At 49.4% G+C, this 24,865-nt stretch overlaps 3 protein-coding genes and 3 long non-coding RNA genes across 12 annotated transcripts; 2 read left to right on the top strand and 4 right to left on the bottom strand.

The window, feature by feature from the left end:
- Window positions 1-2,756: 2,756 nt before the first annotated feature.
- Window positions 2,757-3,533, bottom strand: LOC148384786 (uncharacterized). The gene is made up of 3 exons (XR_015863439.1): window positions 3,315-3,533; window positions 2,973-3,219; window positions 2,757-2,893 (listed from the first exon to the last, which is right to left on the bottom strand). It is a non-coding gene; the product is annotated as an uncharacterized LOC148384786 (long non-coding RNA).
- Window positions 3,534-4,725: 1,192 nt separating this feature from the next.
- LOC148384785 (galactose-specific lectin nattectin-like) lies at window positions 4,726-7,983 on the top strand. The gene is made up of 7 exons (XM_088400627.1): window positions 4,726-6,066; window positions 6,142-6,204; window positions 6,376-6,403; window positions 6,487-6,572; window positions 6,665-6,796; window positions 7,019-7,127; window positions 7,204-7,983. Exons 2-7 carry the CDS (start codon window positions 6,142-6,144, stop codon window positions 7,278-7,280), a joined length of 495 nt encoding a protein of 164 aa, XP_088256753.1. The 5' UTR covers window positions 4,726-6,066; the 3' UTR covers window positions 7,281-7,983.
- Window positions 7,984-8,180: 197 nt separating this feature from the next.
- Window positions 8,181-24,674, top strand: LOC148384781 (integrin alpha-11-like). Of its 5 annotated transcripts, XM_088400045.1 has the most exons (30): window positions 8,181-8,446; window positions 15,380-15,491; window positions 16,245-16,366; window positions 16,436-16,530; window positions 16,999-17,113; window positions 17,205-17,332; window positions 17,537-17,685; window positions 17,783-17,927; window positions 18,201-18,366; window positions 18,446-18,516; window positions 19,277-19,424; window positions 19,486-19,634; window positions 19,741-19,893; window positions 19,978-20,178; window positions 20,286-20,410; window positions 20,480-20,655; window positions 21,004-21,143; window positions 21,217-21,327; window positions 21,506-21,591; window positions 21,672-21,885; window positions 22,003-22,095; window positions 22,267-22,343; window positions 22,517-22,600; window positions 22,668-22,749; window positions 22,866-23,009; window positions 23,069-23,149; window positions 23,269-23,379; window positions 23,467-23,562; window positions 23,843-23,959; window positions 24,046-24,674. In XM_088400045.1, the coding sequence occupies exons 1-30, from the start codon at window positions 8,386-8,388 to the stop codon at window positions 24,124-24,126; spliced, it is 3,633 nt and encodes a 1,210-aa protein (XP_088256171.1). In that variant the 5' UTR covers window positions 8,181-8,385; the 3' UTR covers window positions 24,127-24,674. The 5 variants fall into 5 exon arrangements, with proteins under 5 accessions (XP_088256171.1, XP_088256169.1, XP_088256168.1 ...); XM_088400043.1 differs by having other exon boundaries at window positions 20,286-20,655; XM_088400044.1 differs by lacking the exon at window positions 8,181-8,446 and having other exon boundaries at window positions 14,175-15,491.
- Window positions 9,445-12,674, bottom strand: LOC148384784 (chitinase-3-like protein 2). 2 transcript variants are annotated; one of them, XM_088400051.1, is made up of 12 exons: window positions 12,627-12,674; window positions 12,360-12,399; window positions 12,250-12,281; window positions 12,147-12,173; window positions 11,788-11,989; window positions 11,660-11,716; window positions 10,793-10,937; window positions 10,589-10,704; window positions 10,446-10,515; window positions 10,105-10,236; window positions 9,973-10,032; window positions 9,445-9,902 (listed from the first exon to the last, which is right to left on the bottom strand). In XM_088400051.1, the coding sequence occupies exons 3-12, from the start codon at window positions 12,272-12,274 to the stop codon at window positions 9,771-9,773; spliced, it is 966 nt and encodes a 321-aa protein (XP_088256177.1). In that variant the 5' UTR covers window positions 12,275-12,281; window positions 12,360-12,399; window positions 12,627-12,674; the 3' UTR covers window positions 9,445-9,770. The 2 variants fall into 2 exon arrangements, with proteins under 2 accessions (XP_088256177.1, XP_088256178.1); XM_088400052.1 differs by having other exon boundaries at window positions 12,250-12,399; window positions 12,627-12,673.
- LOC148384783 (uncharacterized) lies at window positions 13,797-14,574 on the bottom strand. Its single transcript, XR_015863337.1, has 3 exons — window positions 14,471-14,574; window positions 14,151-14,225; window positions 13,797-14,058 (listed from the first exon to the last, which is right to left on the bottom strand). It is a non-coding gene; the product is annotated as an uncharacterized LOC148384783 (long non-coding RNA).
- On the bottom strand, window positions 16,216-20,768 carry LOC148384782 (uncharacterized). Of its 2 annotated transcripts, XR_015863336.1 has the most exons (4): window positions 20,015-20,768; window positions 19,753-19,829; window positions 18,626-18,926; window positions 16,216-18,510 (listed from the first exon to the last, which is right to left on the bottom strand). It is a non-coding gene; the product is annotated as an uncharacterized LOC148384782 (long non-coding RNA). The 2 variants fall into 2 exon arrangements; XR_015863335.1 differs by having other exon boundaries at window positions 19,753-20,768.
- Window positions 24,675-24,865: the final 191 nt, after the last annotated feature.

The raw sequence follows: 24,865 nt of genomic DNA, 5'->3' as shown, positions 1-24,865 counted from the left end.
CAGACTTTTTAAATGTAGGCCAACACACACAAAATGAAATGAGTTTTAAGTCTTTGTAACTCAAGACGTAGAATTGTGCATCAAATCCAGCTTGTCCCAAAAACGTATTCTACGACCGCTTCGATAAAAGAGAAATGTCCCCACAAAATCGCAGCGTCATGAAAAATGTTTATTTCAATCCATTTCCAAAAAACAGCGGTTGCGTTCAATACAGTACCGAATGCTATTATTTCCATTCAAAGTGTCGAAAGCCCGGCAGCAGTATAATGAAAATACATTCAGGGGCGGGACTCGCTGCAGTCTGTCGAGAGGGAGAAGGTTAATTGTCGCTACGGTAATTGAAATGTAATGGCCACCTTTAAATCCTTTTCAGCAGGCGGCGGGCGACTGCTTCGTTGGTCTGCCTCACAATTTTGACATTCGTAGCTAAGCTTTTGCCTCCCTTTGCAAGTCTGCATAGAATGATTCTCACACGGCCACGCTTGCACAGATAGAGTTTGGCGCTAATCCGCTGTATTTTGCCGACGTACGGTTGTCATGGAAGTCGGGAGGACAAGGAGCTGCTCATACAAGCGCCAGTAGTCTTTCTCTTTCAAATAAGAATTGGACTTCATCTCCTGCACCGTCTGCTCCCAGAAGGACATCAACAATCTGGCTGTTCGTTTAGTGACTCCTCATTTCCTGACACTTACCAGGACCTGCTCGGAATCTTAACAAGGGGCAGGCCAGGGCAGGCCAGGGCAGGGCAGGGCAGGGCAGGGCAGGGCAGGGCAGGGCAGGGCAGGGCAGGGCAGGGCAGGGCAGGCCAGGCCAGGCCAGGCCAGGCCAGGCCAGGCCAGGCCAGGCCAGGCCAGGCAAGAGAGTGAGAGCCATAAAAGGACACTAGCATGAGACCAACAAAGCGCTGAATTCATTTCATGCTCTATTGCTAATTGAAAAGATGACGTTATATACTGTATGAAGATGATTGGAAAAAAAAAAAAAAAAAAGGCCCAACCCAATTGCGGACAGAGTCTAGTTTAGAATTCTTCCAAATTCCAATTGTGTACTTTGAGAGGGGAAATCAGGACCAATGTGTTGGACAAAGTGTGTACGTATTGTTTTTGGACATTTGAAGAGTAGGCGGTGTCTGTGTGTGAATCCTCCCTGCTGCAGGCTCCTGCTCCAAGGCTGTTGCCATTGAAGGTAAACACCACACCCTCCTCGACTCATTCGTAGAATTGCACTCACATACCAGATACAACAATTAAAAGTGTTTCCAAAAAAAACCCTTCAAATCAGATTTGACACAAATGAGTTGCATGAAAATACAGCTTCAAAAGTTTTGACGTGAAGCAATTGTCAATTTTTTTGACTCCTCTAGATGGCCCTGTTGGTTTGATTGAATGACTTTAAGAAATGGAGAATCAGTGCTCTTTCAGTCAGTCAATGCTGAACAAACCGAGAGAGAGGAGTCCAAAAATTGCGATGTATTCATTTAAATATGAACCCATTTATAGACATGATTAAAACCAAAGAATCATTTTCAATTTGGAGCATAATTAGGCATCATTACCTAATTACTATTCAATGTCACTTTCATGCTGCTCTTGGCAGCGAGTGTGAGTGTTAACCTCTGGCACGCAACACTTGGGAAGTGCTACTTTCCCTTTTGAGGCAACACATTTGAACAATTGACCCTGTTAATCATACACTCATTCTCACACAGAAGGCCCACCACACCTCTGAAGTATGGAGACGGACGGACGGACGGACGGACGGGTGTGACAGCCAGAGACAAAGTGATGTGGAGGGAATGTGATGGGCGGGGCGGGGCTGAACCTTCAAACCTGTATGCCTGAAAACTTTTGGAAATCAACATCAGACAGTCATGATGTGAATTATCCAGTCATGCATTATTATTCTTGCTTTCTAACGTATTGCTATGTGAGTATGTCAAATGTTTTTTTTATTAGATTTGGGCTCTACAAGCATGTACAATTTATGTCATGACCTTTATACACAAACCATCGATAAACTCTCATAGCAATGCATATTTATTGACACATCTCGTTTTCTGTTGACAAACTTTGATTTCGATCTATTTTTGAGGCCACAAAGTTTCAATACTTGCCATTTGACTTCTATCTGTGGGTTGCTGAGTCACCACTGCTCTTCCAAATCTGACATTAGCCCCCACAGGAGTGGCACCAATCATTTCTCACCTCCCTCCCAATATCCTTAGCAGATGAAACGTGAGCCAGCGAGCGGGCAGGCAGGCAGGCAGGCAGGCAGGCAGCAAAGAGGAGGCGCAGGAACAAAGATGATTAACTGGTTTGAACTTCAACTGATGACAAGCTGCTCCGGTGTGCTTTGCATAATTATACACCATCCTGTCCTGCTCATTCCTTTTGTGTTAGCATTGCAGATTTCTTTCAAACGCATAAGATGCCAAAATGACAGCTTCGTGGAAGCCACTGGCAAACGAGTGACTATGAGTCAGCCCCGTCCGTCACTTCCCTATTGACCTTATCCTCCAGCAGCATACTTGAGAATCGATACAAACGCATTTCAGCTTAAAAGTCCCTGATGTTCCTCCTTTGGGGCTTGATGGCAAAGTAGAAATTGCCATGTTTGAATTGTTTTAGTTTCTTTTACCACGACATACCTCTTCCAGCTCCTTTCCTCTGTCCATCAGCTAGGCCATTCATCCATCCCTCCCTCCCTCCCTCCCTCCCTCCCTCCCTCCCTCCCTCCCTCCCTCCCTCCCTCCCTCCCTCCATCCTATTCTTGTGCCCTCTTCAAATCCTCTCTCCTTCTTGCCACTGTCCCTATCAGGAGCCAGATGCAGCCATCTTTGGATCGTGCCATCGATTTGCTGGTGCGTGGCCTCAGAAGTTCCGCCTCACAGCAGCTGAAACGTGGTGTCAAAGGTAAGTTGAAGGACAATACGGAAGTCATATTTGCTGTCGCAGCGCATCGTTTATACATACACTATTTTGCTTTCAAATCAGTATCTTGTCAGCGAGCCATGCATACGAATCCATTATACGAGGTAGGTAAACATTTTGACAATGTTCACCGCCCACATGTGATGCTGCTCTAGTGCTCCTTTTTCAGCCCGTGGGAAAAAGAATTAAAAATAAAATCATCCAGCCAAAGGATACACACAGAGAGGGAAAAAAATGCTTTGTCAGCCTCAAGGCAGGTACTGAGCACAGTCGGAAAACGTCGCAGGTCCTGGGGGAGAGGAAGGCGCAATGCTAGGCTCCAGTAGTCAGCACGTTTGTCTGTTAAAAGACAATTGATCGTACAATCATGTGGAATATACATACGAGGTGGGTGGTCTTCCACTATCAACACAATCCTTTGGGGGTGCAAAACGTTGTCTTTGAATGCAAATTTGGCAGAAATAACGTTGAAATCATCTCATAGAAATGAGATCAAAGGGAAATAGGAATGAGATCGAAATTGCAAACAGACAGATGAAAGTCAAAAGTTGAAAGGAGGAAGCGTTACACTTGGAGTCCAGCTGCTGAGGAGGGACTGCCCTGCCGCCGCCGCCGCCGCCGCCGCCGCCGCATCCAGCACACACCCACGCTCAGACAAAACACGCACACACACACACACACAGACGCAAGCCGACAGCTATTCTTGCCGATGGCTGACACAGATACTGCAATGCAGAGAGAGATGAGCCAGCCAGCCAGCCAGCCAGCCAGCCAGCCAGCCAGCCAGCAACCAAGGGTGGGGGACTGCATGATGCTGCATGCGTGGAGGAAGGGAGCTTTGATTGACAATGAGTAAGCAAAATATTATTATTACAATGAGAGGAGCTATCAAATTTGGAAAGCAGAACTGAAAGGGAAGACCGCCTTTGATTCAGACTCATAAAATAGAGGGGAAGATACAAGGTTGAACACAATCTGATCCTCCGAGTTACAATATTCTTCCTGCGTTAACTTCTTCTTCCCTCACAGACATCCTCCTGACCTCCGCTCGTTTCTTTGGGCCAATTACTGAGCTAATGACTCCAACCTACACTTGGTAACTTGTGTTGGAAGTTTGGGCGAGGAACTCGCATGACTTTTGGGCATGTATCGCACCACAACGCTAGCAGTTGACATCACACGTAGTGGCCACGACCTCTAGTTTGTCTGCTGTAGCCTTCAATGTCCATAAGAAGTACACGACGAGGCCGCAGGCTTTGGATGTGAAGGCACTAACGGTGTCGCAGCGACGTATTATTTGGCATGGAAGAAAATGTGCTCATTTCTTTCGAATGGTATCATTCGTGCAGGAATGTGGATGCCCGCCCCGAGGGGAGGCTATAGGGACAAAAGTTAGATCAAGTGCTATTCTGGCTGACGAGATCGATTCTCACATTGGAAATTTGCTCAGCGATGCTTGAAATAAACAAGGCGGGATCAGCCGAGGGATAGGGGTCGCTTGAGTCCTCCTCTGAATGTGCGTCATCCATTTAAAACCGAATCTCTAATTCCCTGTCACAGGAATCCCCGTGGGGACAAGCGCTATAGAAAATGGATGGATGGATGGAATCTATTGTCGACGCATCAGAAAAATCCCAAACATCCTGAAACGAGACAGCAAGCACATCTGTCTGTGGAAATGCAGCAGCAGCAGCAGCAGCAGCAGCAGCAGCATCAATTGTATTTCGCTACCATGTCCAGCTCCAACACCATGTCCAGACTGCCTCTGAGTTTTCCGCTCCCACGTTACACTTGACTTTACAGCTAGCAGCAGGCGTACGGACAGAGAAATGGGATCATCTGGCTCGAGGACATGATCAATGAATAGACGAGGAGATGGGATCCTCCATTTGGCCGCCGCGCTCTGAATTTTGCTGAATGAGGAGCACCCAGTGTGCCAGGTAGAACTGCTCATTTACAACCACTGTCATGTTCCACCACGCTGTAGGCCACATACACCGGGGCAACAAGTTCACCCCCTAGAAGATAGAATACCTTTTGAAGTTCAAACGATTCTGTCCGTATTTTCACCACTCTGAGGACCTGCATATAAATGATGTACTATCCTCTATAGACACGTATAATTGCATGTCATCCAGTGATGACATGCTCTCTTAGAAGGCATTAGGTATCCTCATTGTCATTAGTGATGATCATTCAAAGGTCACACCAAAGATGTCCTGTCCGAATGACCGCATCCTTGAGAAGCTAATAAAGGGTCATTCCGAGGCAGCTGCTTACATTGTATGTGCATATTTTGCTCTTAGAAACCTGATGAAGACTTTTGCTACCTGAATTTTGCTGGGCTAGTGATTGGGCCACCGTTTTTTAAGCAGAAGTGAGCAGGAGAACGTTTGACACGTGGACCGAAGGCCTATTCACAGATTTCTTTCTCCTGGTTGCCGTGCCGCTGCTAAAATGGGAGTAATCCATGATTGCCATCTGCTGGCAAAAAAGGATCTTGTGCTAGCCCGGCTTATTTCGAGTCAGGAGCTTTAGTTGTGCATGAGGTGCATGTTTTGCTGGCTGTTTGCTTCCAGAATTTCTGTTCTTCGACTGGTTCTTTTATCACAAACAAATGATTTAGGTTTCGTGACCTGCCACGTTTCGGCTATCGCTTACAAAAAAGAAAGATGACTCATCAGCTTTCTAAGAATAAAACCGATGCGTTCGAGCATTTCATTTCACTCTTGCTTCAGCACGGCAGAACGCTTCGAAATATAGCAGTGACCCTAGCGTCGCAATACTACTCGGTAACATTGGACATATCCTGATTGAATTGTCGCCTCTGAATTGGAGAGTCAACATTTGCATTGCGCGCCTCATCCAAATCCAATGAATGAGTGAGAAGTGCGAAGCACAGAATTGTCTGCGGATTCCAAGAACGTGAGGAACAAGAAAGGTGATACTAATACAGTACGGAACGTACCGTGTACTGTGCATTCTTGTCGTTTCCGACGACTCAGAGGCCTCATAATTGGCCAACGCCTGGGGGCCGCTCGTTACGTAAAAAGCGACATCCCCAACGTGTCAAGCGGGATACTTAAGAAGCGGTCGGCGCCGGCGGCGGTACGCATCACGCTCGACGACTGCAAAGGTAAGGTCAGCCGCCACGCCGGCTCGCGAGCTCCCGGTGGCGTTGAAAGTCTTCCAATTTGTTGTGCTTGCGCAGATGGCGTTTGGCCTTGGCTCGCTATTCCTCCTGTGCATCCTCATCCAACTCTGGACTGGAGACGTAAGTCACCTGTCAAAAGCGGATGTGATGCTCAGGAACAAAATGTGCAAATAGTGACGATTCACTTTGCCATGATTTCTTTTTTTTCTTGGCATTTGTGATGAGCATCAATTGGCTTGATTTGTAACCAGGTGCTTTTCTTCTTCTTCTTCTTCTTCTTCTTCTTGTCAGTGGTGTATGCCTGTCAGTCGTGCAAGAGGTTGGTAGCCCGATGCCGCTTTTTCCGAGCAGCAAAGGAATTGATTTGCCTGGCCTTTGATCCGACGCCGCTTGTTTTTGCAGCTAACGGCTGCCCGAGAGGCTGGACTCGTCTCGACCGCCGCTGTATCATCTTTCGGCACGAGGAGAGAACCTTTGCCGATTCCGAGGTTGGGGAGGCCTGGCGACTGAGTCCTTGAAAGATCCTGTGGACCACCGTGTCCCAGCGACTTTTTCACGCACTCTGTCTCTTCTCCATCAGAGCATCTGCAACATTCTTGGCGGGAATCTGGTGTCCATCCACAGCAATTTGGAAAATGCGGTCGTTACCGAGCTGGTTTCCCGCGGAGGCGTCACGGGTGCATTCTGGATTGGACTTCATGATGCAATTGAGGTGAAACGGTGACGGCTACTTAGACACCGTACTTGGTGCTCGATACATCATGCGCTCGATGTTCAATTCAGGACACGCGGTATCTGATTGGCCTCAAAATACATGATACTGGTGACACATGTTTTTTTTTTTTGGGGGGTTTTTTCTCGAGCTGCCGTGAACTCCAATAACCTTGCCTGCAACACATTGCCAAGAGTCTCAGGATGTGACTTTCTGTTCCAGGACGATTCCTTCGTCTGGACTGACGGCACCGAGGAAGATTTTCGAAATTTTCAGTTTTGGCCGGAAGAGCCCAATAACTCTGGCGAATGCGTCAATGTGTTAGACTCGAGTGAGTGAACACACGCCAGTCAAGTTGGCTGAGGATTGGTAGACGTGGTATTTCATCCTGTACATATTTCTTCCAGGCGGGGTCTGGGGAGACGAAGATTGCGAAACAAAGTCACCGTATGTTTGCGCCAAAGATTGGCTGTCCTACTGGTGACCTGTCAGGCCAGGCAAAATGTTGCTTGCCTGTGTGTGAAGAGCACAACGATCCTATGATTAAAATGATTGCATTGGAGTTGCCTGCTCATGACTTGATCGACAATATCGATTTTCTTTGGCATCCAAAAATGTCCGGGATTCGATGCTTCAATTTAAGCTAGAGCCATGTTTTGTTTTCGGGTTTTTTCCGAGAAATCCCATAAGTGATACTATTTAGAGGCAATATCGAGAGTGTGTGTGTGAAAAAGCCTTCCGGGATGATTGATTTGTTTTGTAAATTGGACATCTTTCTTTTCAAAGTCCATCAAAAGGAGCAAACATGTCTTTCTTTGTTGAGATGGCTCCCAAGTTATCTCGATTAGATCAGAGTTAAGGAGCAGCGTAGGTAGACCGCAGGGCAGGGCACGGCAGGGCAGGGCAGGGCACGACACGACACGACACGACACGACACTGTGCTCTCCCCCTTCCTGCGCGGAGCCTGTGACCATCAACGGGCTCTGTACGGAGGTGGTGCAGACTTGGAGTGTTGCTGGACCACAAACTCGACCGCTCTGCTCACGCGGACGCTTGAAGCGGTTGGCATCCTTCAACATCTGCAATGTCACGTTGCCAATCTGTTGTGGCAAAGGTCAAGGTCCCGAAAAAAGAGGGTCCCTCATGTGTGGGGCTGCTGTGAGTCCTGCGAGCGTGCACCGAGCGGTGACGATCGTGACAATGACGTGACGTCGCCTTCGCACACCATTCCGAGGACATCTGCTCCCTGTTAATCATGACCGCAACTTTCCACTTGTTGTTTCCAATATGCTCGCAGAGACACGCACAGCTGGATGGATGGATGGCTGTGTGTGCGTGTGTGTGTGTGTGCGTGTGTGTGCAGGGAGGGCGGTTGTGCCAGGAATTATTAACACACATGTTGACATGTGGAGCGCACACTTCCTGTTCTGGCAGAAAAGGGGAAGAAGGTACAGGGCCAGGAACTTTGTAGACAGGCCTGGCCCCGCCCACTGCACATAAAAGGGCTGTCGGGCAAACGTAGCCCATTCACATCTTCCCTTTGCGACTTTGAATCGGACATCTGCTTTCTGATCTCTCAGAGGACTCGGATGGATTGTTTACGCGTCTTCTTCTTCTTCTTCATCATCTCCACCTGGGGCCTTCTGCCAGGTGACAACACGCCACTGTTGTCACGGTGATACATACCATCACTCCATATACACCTTCACGTTCGATTTACTAATAGATTCAAAAGGAGAAGGTATTTCATGACTTCTTTTGAAGTTGATGCCTGCTCCCATCCTTTACTTTGAACACCACACAATTAGCCTTTGGGAAACAATTGTAGAATTGTTTGCTCGTCTAACTTGATGTACAACTTGAATTGCTCAGCAGCCCAGAGTCTCTCTTGTCATCATATATTGTGCTTTGGCCACAGTTGTCTGGATGGACTGCAGGCAGGTCCGTCTGCTACTTTCCTTCTTTCACTACTAGGAAAGCGCACTGCGGTAAGACATGCCGAATGTGGCTTGGCATTGTCTGGCCGGAATAAGCAGGGCCATCTGCTTGGAGATGGGCAGAACCTGTATTTACTTTCCAGCAGATACCGTACCATAGTATTACAGATGCCAGCTTTTGAACTATGCGCTGATAACAATCAAGCTGGTCCATTTCATCTTTGGCCTGGAGGACACACGTTTAGGATTTGGACACATTTAGATGAGCTGCACATGTGTTCACATTTAGAGCGGCTCACCAATCATTTGGTTAATACTTGCTGAATCTGTTGTCGGTTTGTTTGTTTGTGTTTTGGATGAATCCGATTGTTTTGGAATCCATTCTTTTGCCTAATTTCCAATTGACATTGGAGAAAATGCACCATCAATCATCCAGTATGTTATGATTCAGTTGCTGCTATGCTGTGCAACATGTGGAGGCACTGCACACTGGCTGCTCTCTAGTTGTCTAAAGGCTGCTGCCGGTGGGTGATCAGTATTTGTGATTGGCAATGAAAGGCATCGATGCTTCTTCGCCATGGAAATCGGCCAATCGCGACTGGAGCGCCATTAATACATCGACGGTTAGTCTACGTGTTGTCGGGATGAATCGACTTTTGTGTTCGTTTCTATGTGCCTGGTTTTGCACTTGCCATAACAGGAGTCAAAACGTTGTTGTCAACTGACATTTTATTGAATTTTCTTCCACACAAAAAGCTGATGAGGACAGGGACAGGGACAGGGGCAGGGACAGGGGCAGGGACAGGGACAGGGACAGGGACAGGGACAGGGACGGATAGATAGCAAGCCCCTTGTTTTTAGGGTGAAATCAAACTATTCACCTGTGTCGAAAGCTACGTAATATGACGGGGGGAGTCCCTGGAAAGGGGGGGGGTCCCTTCACCATGAGGGGGGGGTCCCATCACCATGAGGGGGGGGCGGGTCCCCTCACCTCACCTCACCACGGTGCATTCCATCCTACTAAGGGAAGCTTTCTTTTATGCAAGGCTGTTTTTGATTAGTTGGATGACAGGATAGTTCCCTTGACTGCAGTCGTTGCCGTTGAAGTCATCCAGGTCCAGAGACTTGACATAGGCTCCTCCAAAGCCTCCAGTTTGGATGTGGCCACACTGAGTGGGCCACAGTAAAAACATTAACCACTTAGTGAGGAACAGAAGAAACCTTCTGATAATTGACTACCTTGGCAATAATGGTTGCGTCACTGTCCATCTGACTGCCTGGTGGGTTGTTCTGGCACACCTGCAAGTCAGGTTGACATCTTGACATTATGTCTTCTCATTGGTTGGGATGATTCATAGTCTCAAATGTTACCTCATATTTGGCCAATACATCCGGAATCTGGACAATGGAGCCCGTCGGAGCCCCAAAGCCATACGTAGCTATTCCCATGTTGAGCTGTCCTGCTGGTGCTCCCTCAGTAACAAAGTAGTCCATCGCATCTTTCTAAAACACAACAACAAACCTTCATGTACCGGAGAAGAGAAATCAGGGTTGGGCCGGCTTTATACAAATTACAGCCCACTCTCCATTTATTAGCTGCTTGCCACATAAGCTAAAAGGCCAGTTGACGGAGAAGCATCTTTGGATTCATTCAAAGTGCCGCAAAGAAAAAAAATAATCATGGATACAATTCCATCATGGTGCTTACTTACCGCATTGGGGAATTGTGGTGGATATCCTGGGTCAACTTCAAAGGTCATCACATTAAAGAAGTCGACGATTCTGTGTATAAGACACACACATACGAGTTATTGCTAGTCTTTCAACAAAGCTGCCAAACAATATATGTGTTTACCTGATTAGGTTCGAGATGTCATAACTATTTTCAATGTCAGCAATCACACCAGAGACGCTTGCAGTGAGCAGTTTGTCTTGTGGCGTAAACTCCAAATCCAGCTGCTCCCTCAATTCCTGTTCAGGAAAATGCCATTGTCAAGTCTTTGGCAAACACAAAGCCAATTTCCTCCTCGCTTCGAGGAGGATCGTTTCAACATCTGACCTGCATGAGAAGTGTGAATTTTTGCTTGTCGCCTGGTAGATTGTTGGTGCCGTACACCCACAAGACGTTTACGCCATCAAAGTTCTCAGCAGTCATGATGGCCATTATAGAAGTGATCAAAGTCGGTCTGTTTACGTCTTGGAATCTGCGGGGGGGGGAAAAAAAGCTCTCTTGACCTTTGTTGTTGCGTGCTTCCAATCGGGAAGTATGTACCCTGCCTCCTTGATCTGAATTTGTTCCATGACTACACTCATCACACCAACCGATGGAACGTGTGTTTGGAATGTGTAAAAATATCATGATAATATTGTGCTTTCTAAAAACATAGAGTAGCTGAACATACTATTTTCGTGTCATGCATTGTTAACGTTATGGTTGAATAACGAAATTCATTTCGTTGCGCTGCTCCTCCACACGGAAGGAGTATAAAACAGTCACGCAAACACAAACCAAAAAAGAGTGCTGCTGCTTCTTCACCTACTCGAAATGTCTTGTAAGATGCACAATTATTCATTCTATGCAGCGGAGAAAAAATATGTACGTGGGAGTGTTGTCATTGTCTGTCAGCATGCGTTGCTCCAGTGTTTTGGGTCAAATATCCAATGCTTCCAACAACAGCTAGCAATGCCAACACCTTTTTTGTACTTTGTTTGCATGAAGGAAGCGAGTGAGTGTATGTGGGTCTTTGAAAGTGCATCTGTCTTTCTTTTAGGTTTACCTTTGGAGTCAACTTCAGCTAGCAGTGTCCTAAAACCGGTATAATGATGCATTGTTCAATATTTGCGCTCGTACGCCAAAGCAACGACTCTTATTTGGCAAAACTGGTAACGCGGGGTCTAAATTTGTTCCATTTGTTTTGTGACTTACATCGGGCTGCCAGCCATGGTCAGATTGACTTCAAGAAAAGTTAAAAGGTTGGGATTGCTGTTGGAACAAACAAGATTCCATGTTATTCTTCAATATATTCATAAGGAAAAAAGTGCTCAAAGTCTGACCTGGTCTTTAGATTGTTGAAGTCTTGAACTTGTTGGCTCAACCCAGCCAAGTTTACGGTAAAGACGGGAGTAGGCTCGACGGAGCTAAAGATGAGGTGCGTGCACAGGTGTGCATCAGTGTCAGTGACAATGTCAAAGGGCTTCTGGACAACTTGATCCGAAGTTTCCTGATAGACGCACACCAGTCTGTTTTCTGCAGCACCTGAAACAGCAAAATCGCTAGCAATCAAGCAGAAGTGGAACAAGCGCAGCACATTTGCTGCTCCCATCTGCCAATAATCGAGAGGATGATCCAACTGTGTCGAGAATCGCTTGTGACCGTCGTACCATCTGCAAATGATGACGTGACGTCAACTTACCCAAGTGAGCGCTGACTGCCAACAGACCTTGAAAGGAATTGACCCACTTAGTCACAAGTGTCAAGGCTACCAGGAAGCTTTGCAACGGTGCGGTGCGCCTTACCAGCCAGGAGAATGAGCTTCTGCATCTTGTTGCTGGAAAGACAAAAAGCGCTCAGTCCAAACAGCCAAACCAGGAGAATCGGTCCAAATGGAGCGCCCAATAGGCCTTACTATCTTTTCTCGGTGAAGATCTACCAAAGGATTGGGATGACTGAAAAGGATGCAAACAAAAACAAGCAATTTGACTTTGACTTTGACTTTCATTCAACACTCGGAGATTTTTCCAAATGTCTTCATGGCCTCGGTACCTAACCCTTTTAGCCTGTGAAGCTACGACATCTATTTATTATTGTTGTTGTTTTTTTGTTACCCCCTTCATTTTCCCAATGCATTCCAATCCCTCATCCTGCAACAATCATGCGTGCATCGGTGGCTTACCGGCTAGAGGAAAGCTGCGTGTGTCCCTCTGTGGAGAAGTGACGTTTGAGTTGGAGATGGCGGCAAATTTATATGCTGACCGGGTGGAGCAAACGAAAGTTGAAGAAGTCATTCTAATTGCTAAATTATGCCAATCGGTGAATTGGTTTTCATTTCAATTGGAGTCAAGGGAGGCAACTTTAATGTCAAAACGTGTTGAGTCAGGAGAAGTCATTCTAATTGCTAAATTATGCCAATCAGTGAATTGGTTTTCATTTCAATTGGAGTCAAGGGAGTCAACTTTAATGTCAAAACGTGTTGAGTCAGTAGCTTGGAATCTGCAAGTACACGCCCTAGAAGAGTCGTCCTTCACCTTGTTCGAGGTATGCGCGTTCACCGAAGCCCTCTTTAGTGAAAAATCACATTCTTGTTTTCAAACTCAAGACATCAATGTTTTTTACCGGTGCCCAAAATGAGCCGTGCACGAACATCACCTTGTTCAAAGTACAATGCGTGAAGTCCAAACAAATCAACATACCACCCATCAGTGTGACTTCTGCTGTTGCATTTGCCCGACCAGTTCAGATGTGTGTCATCTTGAATGGAATCAGATGTGTTCGGACCTCCGCAGCGGAGGCTCCCTAGGGTTCGATCGAACCCAGGTCAAGAAGCAAAGGCACGTCCTCGTGCTCTTGCGTGGCTTTCGTACATGCTAGCACAAATCCTTCATTCAAAACGCAAGTGAAGTTTGTAGCGACGCATGCAGCTCGTTTACATTTGTTTCGATCGACATTTTTACTTCTGTTGGACTATTTTCAAGTATTATCCTCGCATAAAAATGCCCTTGCTTTCCGTCCATGTGTCTAGTAGCTCAAATTTGACAATGACAATCTAAAAAAACAAGCTTGTTTTTTTTTAGAAAAAAATGTGAAGAATTGGAGAAAATGTCCCTTCAAACCAAAATGGCAAACTTTGCTCCATCCACACAAATAAATCTTGAATCTTTCTTCACTCTGCTGCAATTTTTATTCTCATTTGGCGTCTTATGGTTCAGTTGAATTGAACTTTCAAGTAGCATAGTATACCACTTCATGGTGTAGCACACTTAGAACACAAGTCAAGTCGAACAAAAGCAAATAACATTAAGAATGAATCACAAACAGACACCAAACTCATGGTGTGTTTCAAAAGCTAAGGACAAAAATGGTCAGCGAGCGTGCCATGCTACAGTGGCTTGCAATACCAGAGACAGAAAGAATAGAACAGAATCGAAGATCTTTATTGTCACTGTCACACATGTACAACGAAAAGTGCCAACCGATCAGTGCAAAGATAAAAAAATAAAATCAATACAATAAATAGAATTGATTTTATTTTGACCTCATTTGCAAGAAAACTACACTTGTGTTGCTCATGATGACGCTACTTGGAGAGCTCCGTTCTTTGTGAGGGGCTACGTGAGGTGGCAAAAGTTGGAAAAGCACAGATCAATCAAACCTTTTTGTTTATCCTGAGAATCAAATGGTTTACAATTGTGCACGTTACCGGGTATTGGAATATCGGCAGCGTCTCGGCTCCATTTCCACCTGTAAGAGGAAGGTTTTGATTGAGCAGTAGCACCTGAAGAAAAGAAAACGCGTGAAAATACGTAAAGATCGGCAAAGTCAAACTAACCGTAAGCAATCAAGCCCCGCCATTAGCCGTCAACTAAAAAACAAGGTAAAGACCCAATGATTGTCACGCACGCACGCACCCACGCACACACACATATCTGGGTGTGGTGAAATCGGTCTCTGCATTTAACCCATCCAACCAATTAGCCTACATCATTTGAGTTAAAAATAAAAGCATCCCTGGGAACCAACCTGCACTTAACATCACTGTGTGATTACCTTAACCTTTGGCCGGAACATTGTTTGCCACTTGACATTTGTCCACCTGCACCGAAAACAACCAAAACACACCCACTTTGCTTTTAATTGGGAAAATTAGACCTCACTTACCATTAGATGATTATAAACCAGCCTCACCTGAAAACACACCCACTTTGCTTTTGATGGGAAAATGATGCCTCCACATTGACACACTTTCACTTGCTTCACACCTGCATGTCATCCACGGTACAATTCTTTATTGTTTAAAAATGATCCAAACTTTTTACAATTGGACATTTTTCACCCCAAAAAGTTCCATTCATTTCCAACGGCGCATTCAACATTCCGTCGCTCCTCTTTGAAATTGCCACGTGGCAAAAAGTCTCGATTTTCGCCATGAAAACAACGTAGCCCCCACAACATTTAAAAATGAGGATTTATTGGGATTTTCCTCTTCAATCTTTGCACTTTTTTGGACCAATTCAAAGCATTCCAACTTCAGCTTATGCCTGCCGATTCCAAACTTTCAATTGTTTTTCTACTTCTGAACCATGGCTGTCAAGCGGCCCCGCCGCAGCACTCCTAGCTTCTGTTTGCGCTGGCAAGTTGCAGCAGAAATATTATTATTATTATTATTCTCATCTCAAAAAGTTCCCAAGTTGGCTCAACTCGTAGCTCCAGGCACCGCCGCTCGAGTGTATTTTGGATTCACCTTGGAATTTCACTAAAAGCCTCCATTTCACATTTCCTAGGACACATACACACACAAATACATGTCATGGCAACCAGAACTCCAATTGGATTGACTCTCTGTTCAGAACAAACACACGATGGCGTTCAACTTGTGTTTACGTTGTTGTTGTATGTTTGTGCTTGTCTCGTGTCTTTGGCCGGCGGCAGGGCCGTGCGCGGGCTTCAACCTGGACACCAGGCGAGCGCAAATCTTCCGAGGCTGGGAGGAGAGCCACTTCGGCTACACCTTACGACAATACAGCGCGCAAGGACGACAGTGGTGAGGAGCACCCCTTCTCCTTTTGCTTCTCCTCGTCGTCTCGTCTGCGTTTTCCATATTTTAGCCGTCGTGGCTCTCGTCTGTCTCCCCCCCCCCCCTCCGTTACCATTGTATTCTTCTTTCGGCCGACATCCCGGCAGGGAATGTTGCTCTCCCGCCAAGGAAAATTCCTTGACAGACAGACAGCTGCACTCAATAAGAGGACCTGCGCGTACTCCACGTGGTCACCTTCTTCTCTGTCTCCTTGATAGTGTTCACTGTGACGGGAAGGGCGGCGATGCCCCGCAGTGCATCGTGGGACAACAAGCGCCACTTTTATGAGTAAACAGGAAACGCGACCAGACCTAATTGTCCTTAATGGGCCTAATTGTCCTTAATGATGAGATGCGGTGTCTGACTCACACCCATTTTCGGGAATACACATACACACGTCTCTTGACATGTGAAGAAATTGACAATAAAGCAGACTCTGACGTTGACACACATGCAAACAAATGCAAACACGTATGCATGCATGTATGCGTGCATGTATGCACGCATACATGGGAATGATGGGTGGGAATGCATGCATACGTACATGCATGCATGCACGTATGCATGCATACGTACATGCATGCATGCACGTATGCATGCATACGTACATGCATGCATGCATGCACGTATGCATGCACGTACGCATGCATGTACGTATGCATGCATTACGCACACAACCAACGACCTCCTCACTTGATCCGTGTGCGCACGTGTGTGCAGGCTCCTGGTGGGCGCCCCCCTGGCCTGGACGGACGACCAGCAGACAGGTGACGTCTTCAGGTGTCCCATGGACGACCAAAGCGCTTTGAACTCGGGCAGCGCCTGCAGCCGCCTGCACCTGGGTGAGCAACAGGCCCCGCGGGGCCCGTAGTTCTGCCGCTTATCCTACCGTTCGTTGACTCGATGGGCAGGAAACGTATCCGTGGACAACGTGCTAGCGCCGCGCAAAAGCGGGATGAGGTTGGGAATGACGCTCACCGCTGATCACAAGGACGGGAGCTTTGTGGTAAGTGCCACGGTAACCCTCCTCTCGCTAACAACAATGATGTTCCCCGGCCGGGTCGGTCTAAGTCTTATTGTGTGAGACATACGTACTTATATATGATACATACGTAGCTATTTCTTTTCATCTGGTTTTTGGTCCCTACTACAACAGTCTGCAGCCACCGGTCCGAAGAGCGGTATCACTCTGCGGACCGCTCAGTCACGGGCTGTAAAGAAATTCTTTCGAAAAATTCACACCTAGTTTGGACACACCGAGCTGGTCAATCTTCAGACCGCCCTCTTTCGAACTGTCTTGTCTTCCACAAAATGAGCGTTTGGTCACTGGAACGGAATATCGCCTAAGCTAAGGTGCTAACACACCATCAATGACACGCTACCACGCTAAGATGATCAAAACAAATCGTTCGGACGTGAACTGGCAAGATGCTGTGCCGCTATGATGCAACATGGCACACGTTTGTGTGGTCAGACGTGCGGCCCGCGCTGGTCTCATGAGTGCGGGAGCTCCGTGTACACATCGGGAGTCTGCACTCACGTGGGAGCCGGCTTCCAAACGCTGGAAACTGTCACGCCCGCATTTCAGAGTAAGTGCGCATGGGTGTGTTGGTGTCGGTGCGGTGTCTGTTTTTCTGCATTTTTACACGCCCGTCCGTCCGTCCGTCTGGTGCGAGTCAGGGTGCGAGACCTTTGTGGACCTGGTGATGCTGGTGGACGGCTCCAACTCCATCTACCCATGGACGGATGTCACAGACTTCCTGGTCAACATTCTGCGCAAGGTTAACATCGGCCCCGGGCAGACGCAGGTTAACCTCCTTGTCCGTCCTCTTTGTTTGCCCGTCCGCCCGCCATCCCGGACCTTCCTTCTCATCACCATCCTCATTCTTCTCATCGTCATTCCCCCTGTCCTTCCCCTTCTTCCTCGTGCTCCTTGTCTTGGTCTCGTCTCCCCGTCCTCCACGCACTTTGGTCTTTTCTGATACCATAACGAGGGCCTGTGGCTGCCACAGGTTGGTGTGGTGCAGTATGGCTCCAGGGTGGTTCACGAGTTCCGCCTGGGTGAGCACCAGACAATGGATGAGGTCCTGCAGGCGGTCGCTGACATTAGACAACGAGGAGGGGAGGAGACCCGCACGGCGTTAGCCATCAACATGGCCGGGTTCGTTACTCTCCTTGCACATCACGTTGCGTCTCTTTGTGTGTTGTGTACCATCGGTGTATTTGTGTGTGCGTGCTTGTGTGTTATCGTTGCTCAGGTCGCAGGCATTCAAGCGCGGCGCCCGTCCCGGTGCTCACAAAGTTTTGGTGGTGATCACAGATGGAGAATCTCACGACAGTCCTCAGCTCGATGACGCCGTCACCCGCTGCAAACGCGACAACGTCACCATGTACGCCATCGCGGTGAGGCCCCGAGACAGAACAGTCAATCCAAACTCGTCAGCACCCTATAAACGCAACATCGTCATCGTCGTCGTCGTCGTCGTCGTCGTCGTCATCGTCATCATCGTCATCATCGTCATCATCGTAACGCAACCACAGATGCACAACATCAACATGTGGGCGGGCAGTTACACACACAGAAACAAACCCCCAATCAAAAGCGACAGCACCTCCACCATGCACGCACTTCCTGTGTGACTTCATGGTCACATGGTGGCACTTTCTTGTTTTGAGGTTCTGGGCTACTACAACCGCCGCGGCATCGACCCGTCGGCATTCCTGAAGGAGATCCGCTTCATCGCCAGCGACCCGGACCAGGATCACTTCTTCAACGTGACGGATGAGGCGGCGCTCAAGGACATCGTGGACGCGCTGGGAGAGCGAATCTTCTCACTTGAAGGTAAGCGGTGAACAAAAGTCAGCAGGTGAACGCCGGCGTGCGTGTCTCCGCCCTCAGCAGCCGCTCTTGTGTTTATCAGGAGGCGACGGGCTGGGTCGAGGCTTCGGCCTGCAGATGGCACAAGCAGGATTCTCCTCACACCTCCTGCAGGTGAGAACAAATCATTCCGATGCGTATGCTATGATGGATTGCAACATCCACCAGGTGGTGGAACTTAGCCCAAAAGCCAAATCCACTGCGAATGTTACTTCCTGCATACCGATGCGATGCGTCTGTCTGTCTGGGAGGCAAAGTGACACGTTCTGGGCGACAATCCAGACATTTCCTGGACGCAGCCCTTTGCACTGGAATGAAGCGTCTCCACGGCAACGGCCGAAAGATTCCTGAGTTTGGCGCTCACCGGAGGGTGTAGGGTATCACGCACGTGGAATCGGTCAAGGCGAGCGCCGACGTGGAAAGCAGATGTTGGACGTGCTCCCGGCGTGTGTGAGCCGAGCGGAACGTTTGTCATCCTGCTCCACTGCTCCAGAACATTCCTTTCGCACTTTTCCTAGCGACCCCTACAACAGAAACTTCACGTCATTGCCGTCTGCTTCCCGGTGGATGGCAATCGACATTGCCCCCATCCATCCATCCGTCCGTCCGTCCGTCCATCCCTCCATCCCTCCATCCCTCCATCCCTCCATCCATCCCTCCATCCATCCATCCATCCATCCATCCATCCATCCATCCATCCATCCATCCATCCATCCATCCAAAACAAAACACGGCGCAGCACATCGAGAGAAACAATAGTGGTCACCAGCCAATGTCAGGCCGCACACGGACAAACGCCCGATTGATCACTCGGGGCTCCTATGGATCGGGGCCACCAGCACGGCGAATGTTACGACGCCTGTTTTCCACACAGGACGGCCTTCTGCTGGGCGCGGTGGGTGCGTACGACTGGAACGGCGCTGTGCTCAAGCGCAACTCGCGTGGCGGGAGTCTCCTTCCCGACCTGTCGGCGTACGGTGACCAGTTCCCCGAGGAGCTGCGAAACCATGCCGCCTATTTCGGTACAACGCGACGGTGGCGACGCGAGCGGCTGTCCGGCGCTGACGCTGCCACCTTCCGCAGGGTACTCTCTGGGCTCACTGGTGGGCCGGCACGGCTCGGAGGTGCTGCTTGCCGGAGCGCCCAGGTTCAACCACACCGGCAAGGTTGTCGTCTTCACCTTGGATCCCCGGGCAAACGTCAACGTCCTGCAGGCGCTCGTGGGAGAGCAGGTCTGACTCCGCCCCCAAATGGGACGTCGTCATCGGAGTCCCAGGAAATCGTGGCATTGTGGCCATTTGGTGTGTGTGCGTGTGTGTGTGTGTGTGTGTTCCTCAGATGGGTTCTTACTTTGGCAGTGTGTTGTTGTCAATGGACGTGGACGGCGACGCGCAGAGTGACCTCTTCCTAGTGGCAGCGCCCATGTACTGCAGTCACGATGCGCACGAGATGGGAAAGGTTTACGTCTACAAACTCAGCACACGTTCACAGGTACACACACACACACACACACGAGTCCACACATTTCCACGTATACACGTATACACGTAGCTGCATGCGCGCTTCCTGTGGCAGGCTTTGTTGGTGTCGCACGGGGCGCTGCTTCCGTCACCTTCTCTGGATTCCCGCTTTGGCGCAGCACTGGTCCAGATTCCTGACGTGAACGCCGACGGCTATAACGACTTGGCGGTGGGCGCGCCGCTGGAGGATGACCATCAGGGAGCAGTCTACCTGTATCATGGCCACCATAGGAGCCTTCGCATGCGCCACACACAGGTGGGAGGGAGCTGGAACGCAAGGGCATTTCGCAACGCTTACGATTGCGTGCGTGAGCTGCATCGTCACGCAAATTACGATGCCGAATCTTCCGTGTCCATCGTCAGCGCTTTTCCGCTGCCAGCCTCCACTTGGGACTCAAATACTTTGGGCAAAGTCTTGATGCCGCCAAGGATGGCGACGGCGACGTGAGCGTGGCCATCGGAGCGCTCGGAGCCGCCGTCGTCGTTCGGTTAGTGTGTGCGCGCAGGCGTGACGTGCGGCGTGACCGTGCCCACCTGCTCTCACCCCTGCACCTCAGGTGTCGGCGGGTAGTGCGTCTGGAAGCCACACTCACGTTCGAGCCCGAGAAGGTGAACGTTTTCCACAAGGACTGCTGGAGGGGAGGGAGACCGGTCACTTGCATGGTCGCCAGAGTGTGCCTGCAGCTTCACGACGTGGCCTGCACGCGTGCCGGCATGGCGCGACACCTCGTCGGTACGTGCGGCGTGATGGGGTGCATTCGGCATTTTGTCCATTTGCCGCAAGTAGGACAGTTTGGCGTTTGAGGAGTGACGAGAGTACGCCAGGAGAGCAGCTGCGTCTTACGAGTCATCTTTTTTCCACTGCTTATGGCAAACGTTTGACTTGAAAGTGACATCACCTCGTTTGGATGTCAAGTTGACACGTTCGCTCTGAAAACATCTGGACCGCATCAGACGCACACACACACACACGCACAGCACATACTGATACACGATTGTGCACAAGCGCACACACACGCACACAAAGAAAAAACCTCGTGACGATTAACAGCTGACTCCGCCCATGACTCCGCCCCTTCAGCTGTACGTTACCATCTGAATTTGGACGAGAAACGAGTTCCTCATCGAGCTGTTCTCGATGAACGCGAACGTCTTCAGACGCAAACCATGACCCTGGCGACAGGAGGTCAACATTGCCAGCGCCACGCCTTCACAGTGCAGGTGGCAGGCACACACGTGCACGTCAACTCGCAAGGCCACAATGACACAAGGGTCTGCCATGTCCTGTGAATAGGACACCATGGATTACAGCCGTCCAATCGCGGTGGGGCTGGAGACGGGGCTATGGGCTTCCGACGACGGGCCGTTGCTGGACCCCGATTGGCCGACCGCGCTGAAGGCCGAGGTGAGGTCGACGCTCCCTGGATGCTCCGTTGGCCCGTCATTCGCATGTTGAAGCTACAACGCTTGTGTGATAGAATGCTAATGGCAAACCCAAACAGCCTTGAGTGAGCAGCCTTATGTAGCATTTTGCTTCAATGACCTGAGTATCAAGCTGCTTGGCTCTGTTCTTTCTCTTGCAGCTGCCATTTTGGAACGGTTGCACACATGAAGAAGCCTGCGTTCCAAACCTCATCATTGAGAGTTACACCGACCTCACAAGTGTCCAGTGAGTCACGCACGCATGCATACATTGTTGTACACATGCACAGAGTAAAAAGTGTAATCAGCGTTAGTGTGTGCGCGTAGACACTTGTGCGCTTCCTCAGAGGGGTCGTGGCGGCGGGCGTGCCGCCAGCAGGGGGCGGCGCTGGGTGCCGGCAGCAGCGCGTGGGTGATAGAGACACGGCGGAGGAGGGTGGCACTCTTCACCCGCCTGGAGAACCACGGAGAGAACGCCTACGGGACATCCGTCCTGCTCTCCACATCGCCAAACCTGATCTTCGCCGGCTTGGTCGTCAAGGTAACCGAACTTCCGACGGTGTCCGATCAGGTAGCTCTCCGCTGGGAAGGCGGAAAGGAAGGAGGGTTCCCTTCCGGACCGCCAGATTGCTCAAAGGGATTTTTCTGGGCCCACCAGGACCAGTCAGACATGCAGATGGAGTGCTTCCCGCAAGAAAACAATCAAAGCAGATGCAACATCAGCGCACCTCTCATGAAGGCCTCGTCCCAGGTATGTCAGGTCAGGGCAGGTCAGGTCAGGCCAGGTCAGGTCAGGACAGGACAGGACAGGGGTGACGGTGACCTGTCCCTCCAGTCTATGCACTGACTCTGTCCGGTGACTGGGGTTGATGATCTTCCCGCCCTGATCAAAACCAGACAAATGTTTGTTTTACTCGTCCAGGTATTTTTCCGAGTGGAGTTTGAGTTCAGTTCTTCGGTCTTTCTGGACCACCTTCATATCGCTGTGGCAGCCAGCAGGTCAGACCACACATGCACGCTCACACCAAAGTACTCACTCAGTCACTCAGTCACTCAGTCACTCAGTCACTCAGTCAGTCACTCACTCACTCACTCACTCACTCACTCACTCACTCACTCACTCACTCACTCACTCACTCACTCAAATATGAGCGTGTGTGCGTGTGTTTCAGTGAAGGCAAAGACGCTTTTCCCGAAGACAACAAAAACGACATCAGACTCCCTCTCAAATACCAAAGCGAGCTCCTCTTCACCATGTCAGTCATTCATGCGTTCAACATATCCCTGTCGACCAATCAAATGACAGACGGTCTCTCTTATCAGAGATCGACGGCCCTCTCGCTTTGTGATCCAATCAGAAGACGGCAACGACGACGTCTTCCCCACCTTCAACGTCTCCTTCTACGTACGTCAGTCGGATGGCTTTAGTTTTCATTCCCCTTGCGATATGCAGATTTTTTTCAATATACTGTGCGCCTCTAAAGTCCACGTCTAGACTGTAAATGCGTGTCTCGCTTTCAGCTGGAGAACCTGTCGTGGTTCCCTGTTGAGGGTGTGACGTTCAGGGCTGACCTTTGGGCCGTGAGTCTCCATGGCAACCGTCTGCTGAGCCTCACCCACTGCGGCTTGGACCGGAACGTGGACGGTGGCCGAGACCGAGACCAGGTGCGTTCCTCAGCATCGCTCGTCTGGCCGCGGACTCATTTCCGCCTCCGTATCCGCAGGCAGCCGCCTCCTGCGTCCTGACGCAGCCCGCCACCAGCGCTCACGCCACGGCCGAGGACCTTACACGCCTGACGCAGATGGTTAGTCGATGTGTGTACGATGTGTGTGTGTGTGTGTGTGTGTGTGTGTGTGTGTGTGTGTGTGCGTATGAGTGCGCGTGTCCCCAAATAATGCCGTTTACGTACGTGCACGTGTCCAGAATCAGAGTAACAGTGCGTGCGTGACGGTGCAGTGCATTGTACGTCTTCCCGCCTACAAGCGGGTGAAGTTGACTCTGGGAGGAAGACTCCAGCGAGCGGTCCTGCAAAAGGTCAGTGGCCTCCAGCCTTTTTTCAGCAACTGACCGACCATAGGCACCTCTATAAATATTGTGCGTGTCTGCCCGAGTGCCCTTTAGGTGGTCTTCAAGACTCTTGAGGTTTTGGTCAGTGCACATGTCCACTTGGATGCCTCCAGTTCTTTCTTCTTGCAGGAGGAGCGTTCAGTCAGACAGGTGAGGCTGCAATACATCTGTAGGCGCAGCTATGGCGCCATCTTTTGTCCGCACTAATTTGAACACACAGGAGATTCAAATAAGGCCAACCGGGTGGGTGTGTTTGACGTACCTCACGTCAGGTCACGCCACGCCACGCCACGCCACGCATGTGGTGTGCAGTCCATCTCCATTCAGACCCGATGTTAGGGTGACTTGACACCGTAAAGGAGGCTACCTGAGATTCCGGAAAATGGTGCTTACCTTAAGCACGCTATCCCGTGTGTGTGATGTTGCGCAGACGGTGGTGGAGCTGACAAAGGAGCGGGCGTCCGAGGCCATCTTGCTGGCTGTTTTCCTGGGCAGTTCAGCTGGAGGCTTTCTCGTGCTCGCTGTCATTGTGCTCGTGCTCTGGAGGGTGCGTACCTCCATTTGCGCGCGCGCACACACACACACACGCACGCACGCTCGCGCATTTGTTCACAAATGTGCTTGTGTGTGCAGCTGGGCTTCTTCTCCAGAAAGAGGCGGAATCAGGAGCAGGCCGAGTCAGCGGCTAAGGGCAAGCCAGGAGAGGGACTGTGATGATACCATGGCAGCAGCCGCATGCATCGGCATCACTAATGATGTTTCTAGTCTTTGAGATGGGGCGGCGCTTGGGGAGGCGATCTGACCTTACAGCACCATGGCCACGCCTCACGTAGTTACTTCTATGAAGATGGCCACTGGGGGGCTCCCGAGTGGCTACTGGAAGCCATATTGGCCACCGATTTGGCTGACGTTCGCAATGACCGTTGATGTCAGCTCAGCTCAGCTCAGCTCAGCAGTTCATTTTTGCAATGGGCAACTTACCATTCATCTAAATGAGCATTTAAGGTTAGAAGAAATAAAGTAAGAAACGTCAGCTTTCATAAGCGTATCGCTTTGCCGGAGTGATTAGCATTGTTGGATTGCGATAACGCAGCCCTAAAGCCAAGCCTGCTTCGTGCTCGTCATTGCAACTCGGAGCCTCCGACATTTCAACCAAAACTAAACCATCAAGATCACTTTCAGACTGAAGAAAGAAGACCTGTCGTGTCTTACTGTTTGAAATTGTTTTCATAAATCTGTCTACTTTTCAAAATAAAACATATTCTTGTATTGTCGGGGTTATTTATTTATCATTCTTACTTTGGTTTCTATGTCTTTACATGATTTCTAGTTTTATATTTGATATGCTTTTTCTCTTGTGAGTTGTCATTTGAAAAACAAGAACCAAATGTACCGTAGAAATTGTGGGGGGACATGAAGAGTGAATGCGTGTTAACCCTCCTTATCTGCGGGG

This window comes from Syngnathus floridae, chromosome 16 (genome assembly GCF_059516105.1).
Source record: "Syngnathus floridae isolate MCC-2025c chromosome 16, RoL_Sflo_1.0, whole genome shotgun sequence".
Classification (NCBI taxonomy): Eukaryota; Metazoa; Chordata; class Actinopteri; order Syngnathiformes; family Syngnathidae; genus Syngnathus; species Syngnathus floridae.
This window is presented reverse-complemented; position numbering and strand designations above follow the sequence as displayed.

Coding starts and splice junctions, on each gene's coding strand:
- LOC148384781 (XM_088400042.1), top strand. CDS start 15,310: ATGGCGTTCAACTTGTGTTTACGTTGTTGTTGTATGTTTGTGCTTGTC. Junction 16,367..16,435: donor CTGCAGCCGCCTGCACCTGG/GTGAGCAACAGG, acceptor CTCGATGGGCAG/GAAACGTATCCGTGGACAAC. Junction 17,114..17,204: donor TGTCACGCCCGCATTTCAGA/GTAAGTGCGCAT, acceptor GGTGCGAGTCAG/GGTGCGAGACCTTTGTGGAC.
- LOC148384785 (XM_088400627.1), top strand. CDS start 6,142: ATGGCGTTTGGCCTTGGCTCGCTATTCCTCCTGTGCATCCTCATCCAA. Junction 6,797..7,018: donor GACTTCATGATGCAATTGAG/GTGAAACGGTGA, acceptor TTTCTGTTCCAG/GACGATTCCTTCGTCTGGAC. Junction 7,128..7,203: donor CGTCAATGTGTTAGACTCGA/GTGAGTGAACAC, acceptor TATTTCTTCCAG/GCGGGGTCTGGGGAGACGAA.
- LOC148384784 (XM_088400051.1), bottom strand. CDS start 12,274: ATGCAGAAGCTCATTCTCCTGGCTG. Junction 12,174..12,249: donor GAAGCTCATTCTCCTGGCTG/GTAAGGCGCACC, acceptor ATTCCTTTCAAG/GTCTGTTGGCAGTCAGCGCT. Junction 9,903..9,972: donor ACGCAACCATTATTGCCAAG/GTAGTCAATTAT, acceptor TGGCCCACTCAG/TGTGGCCACATCCAAACTGG.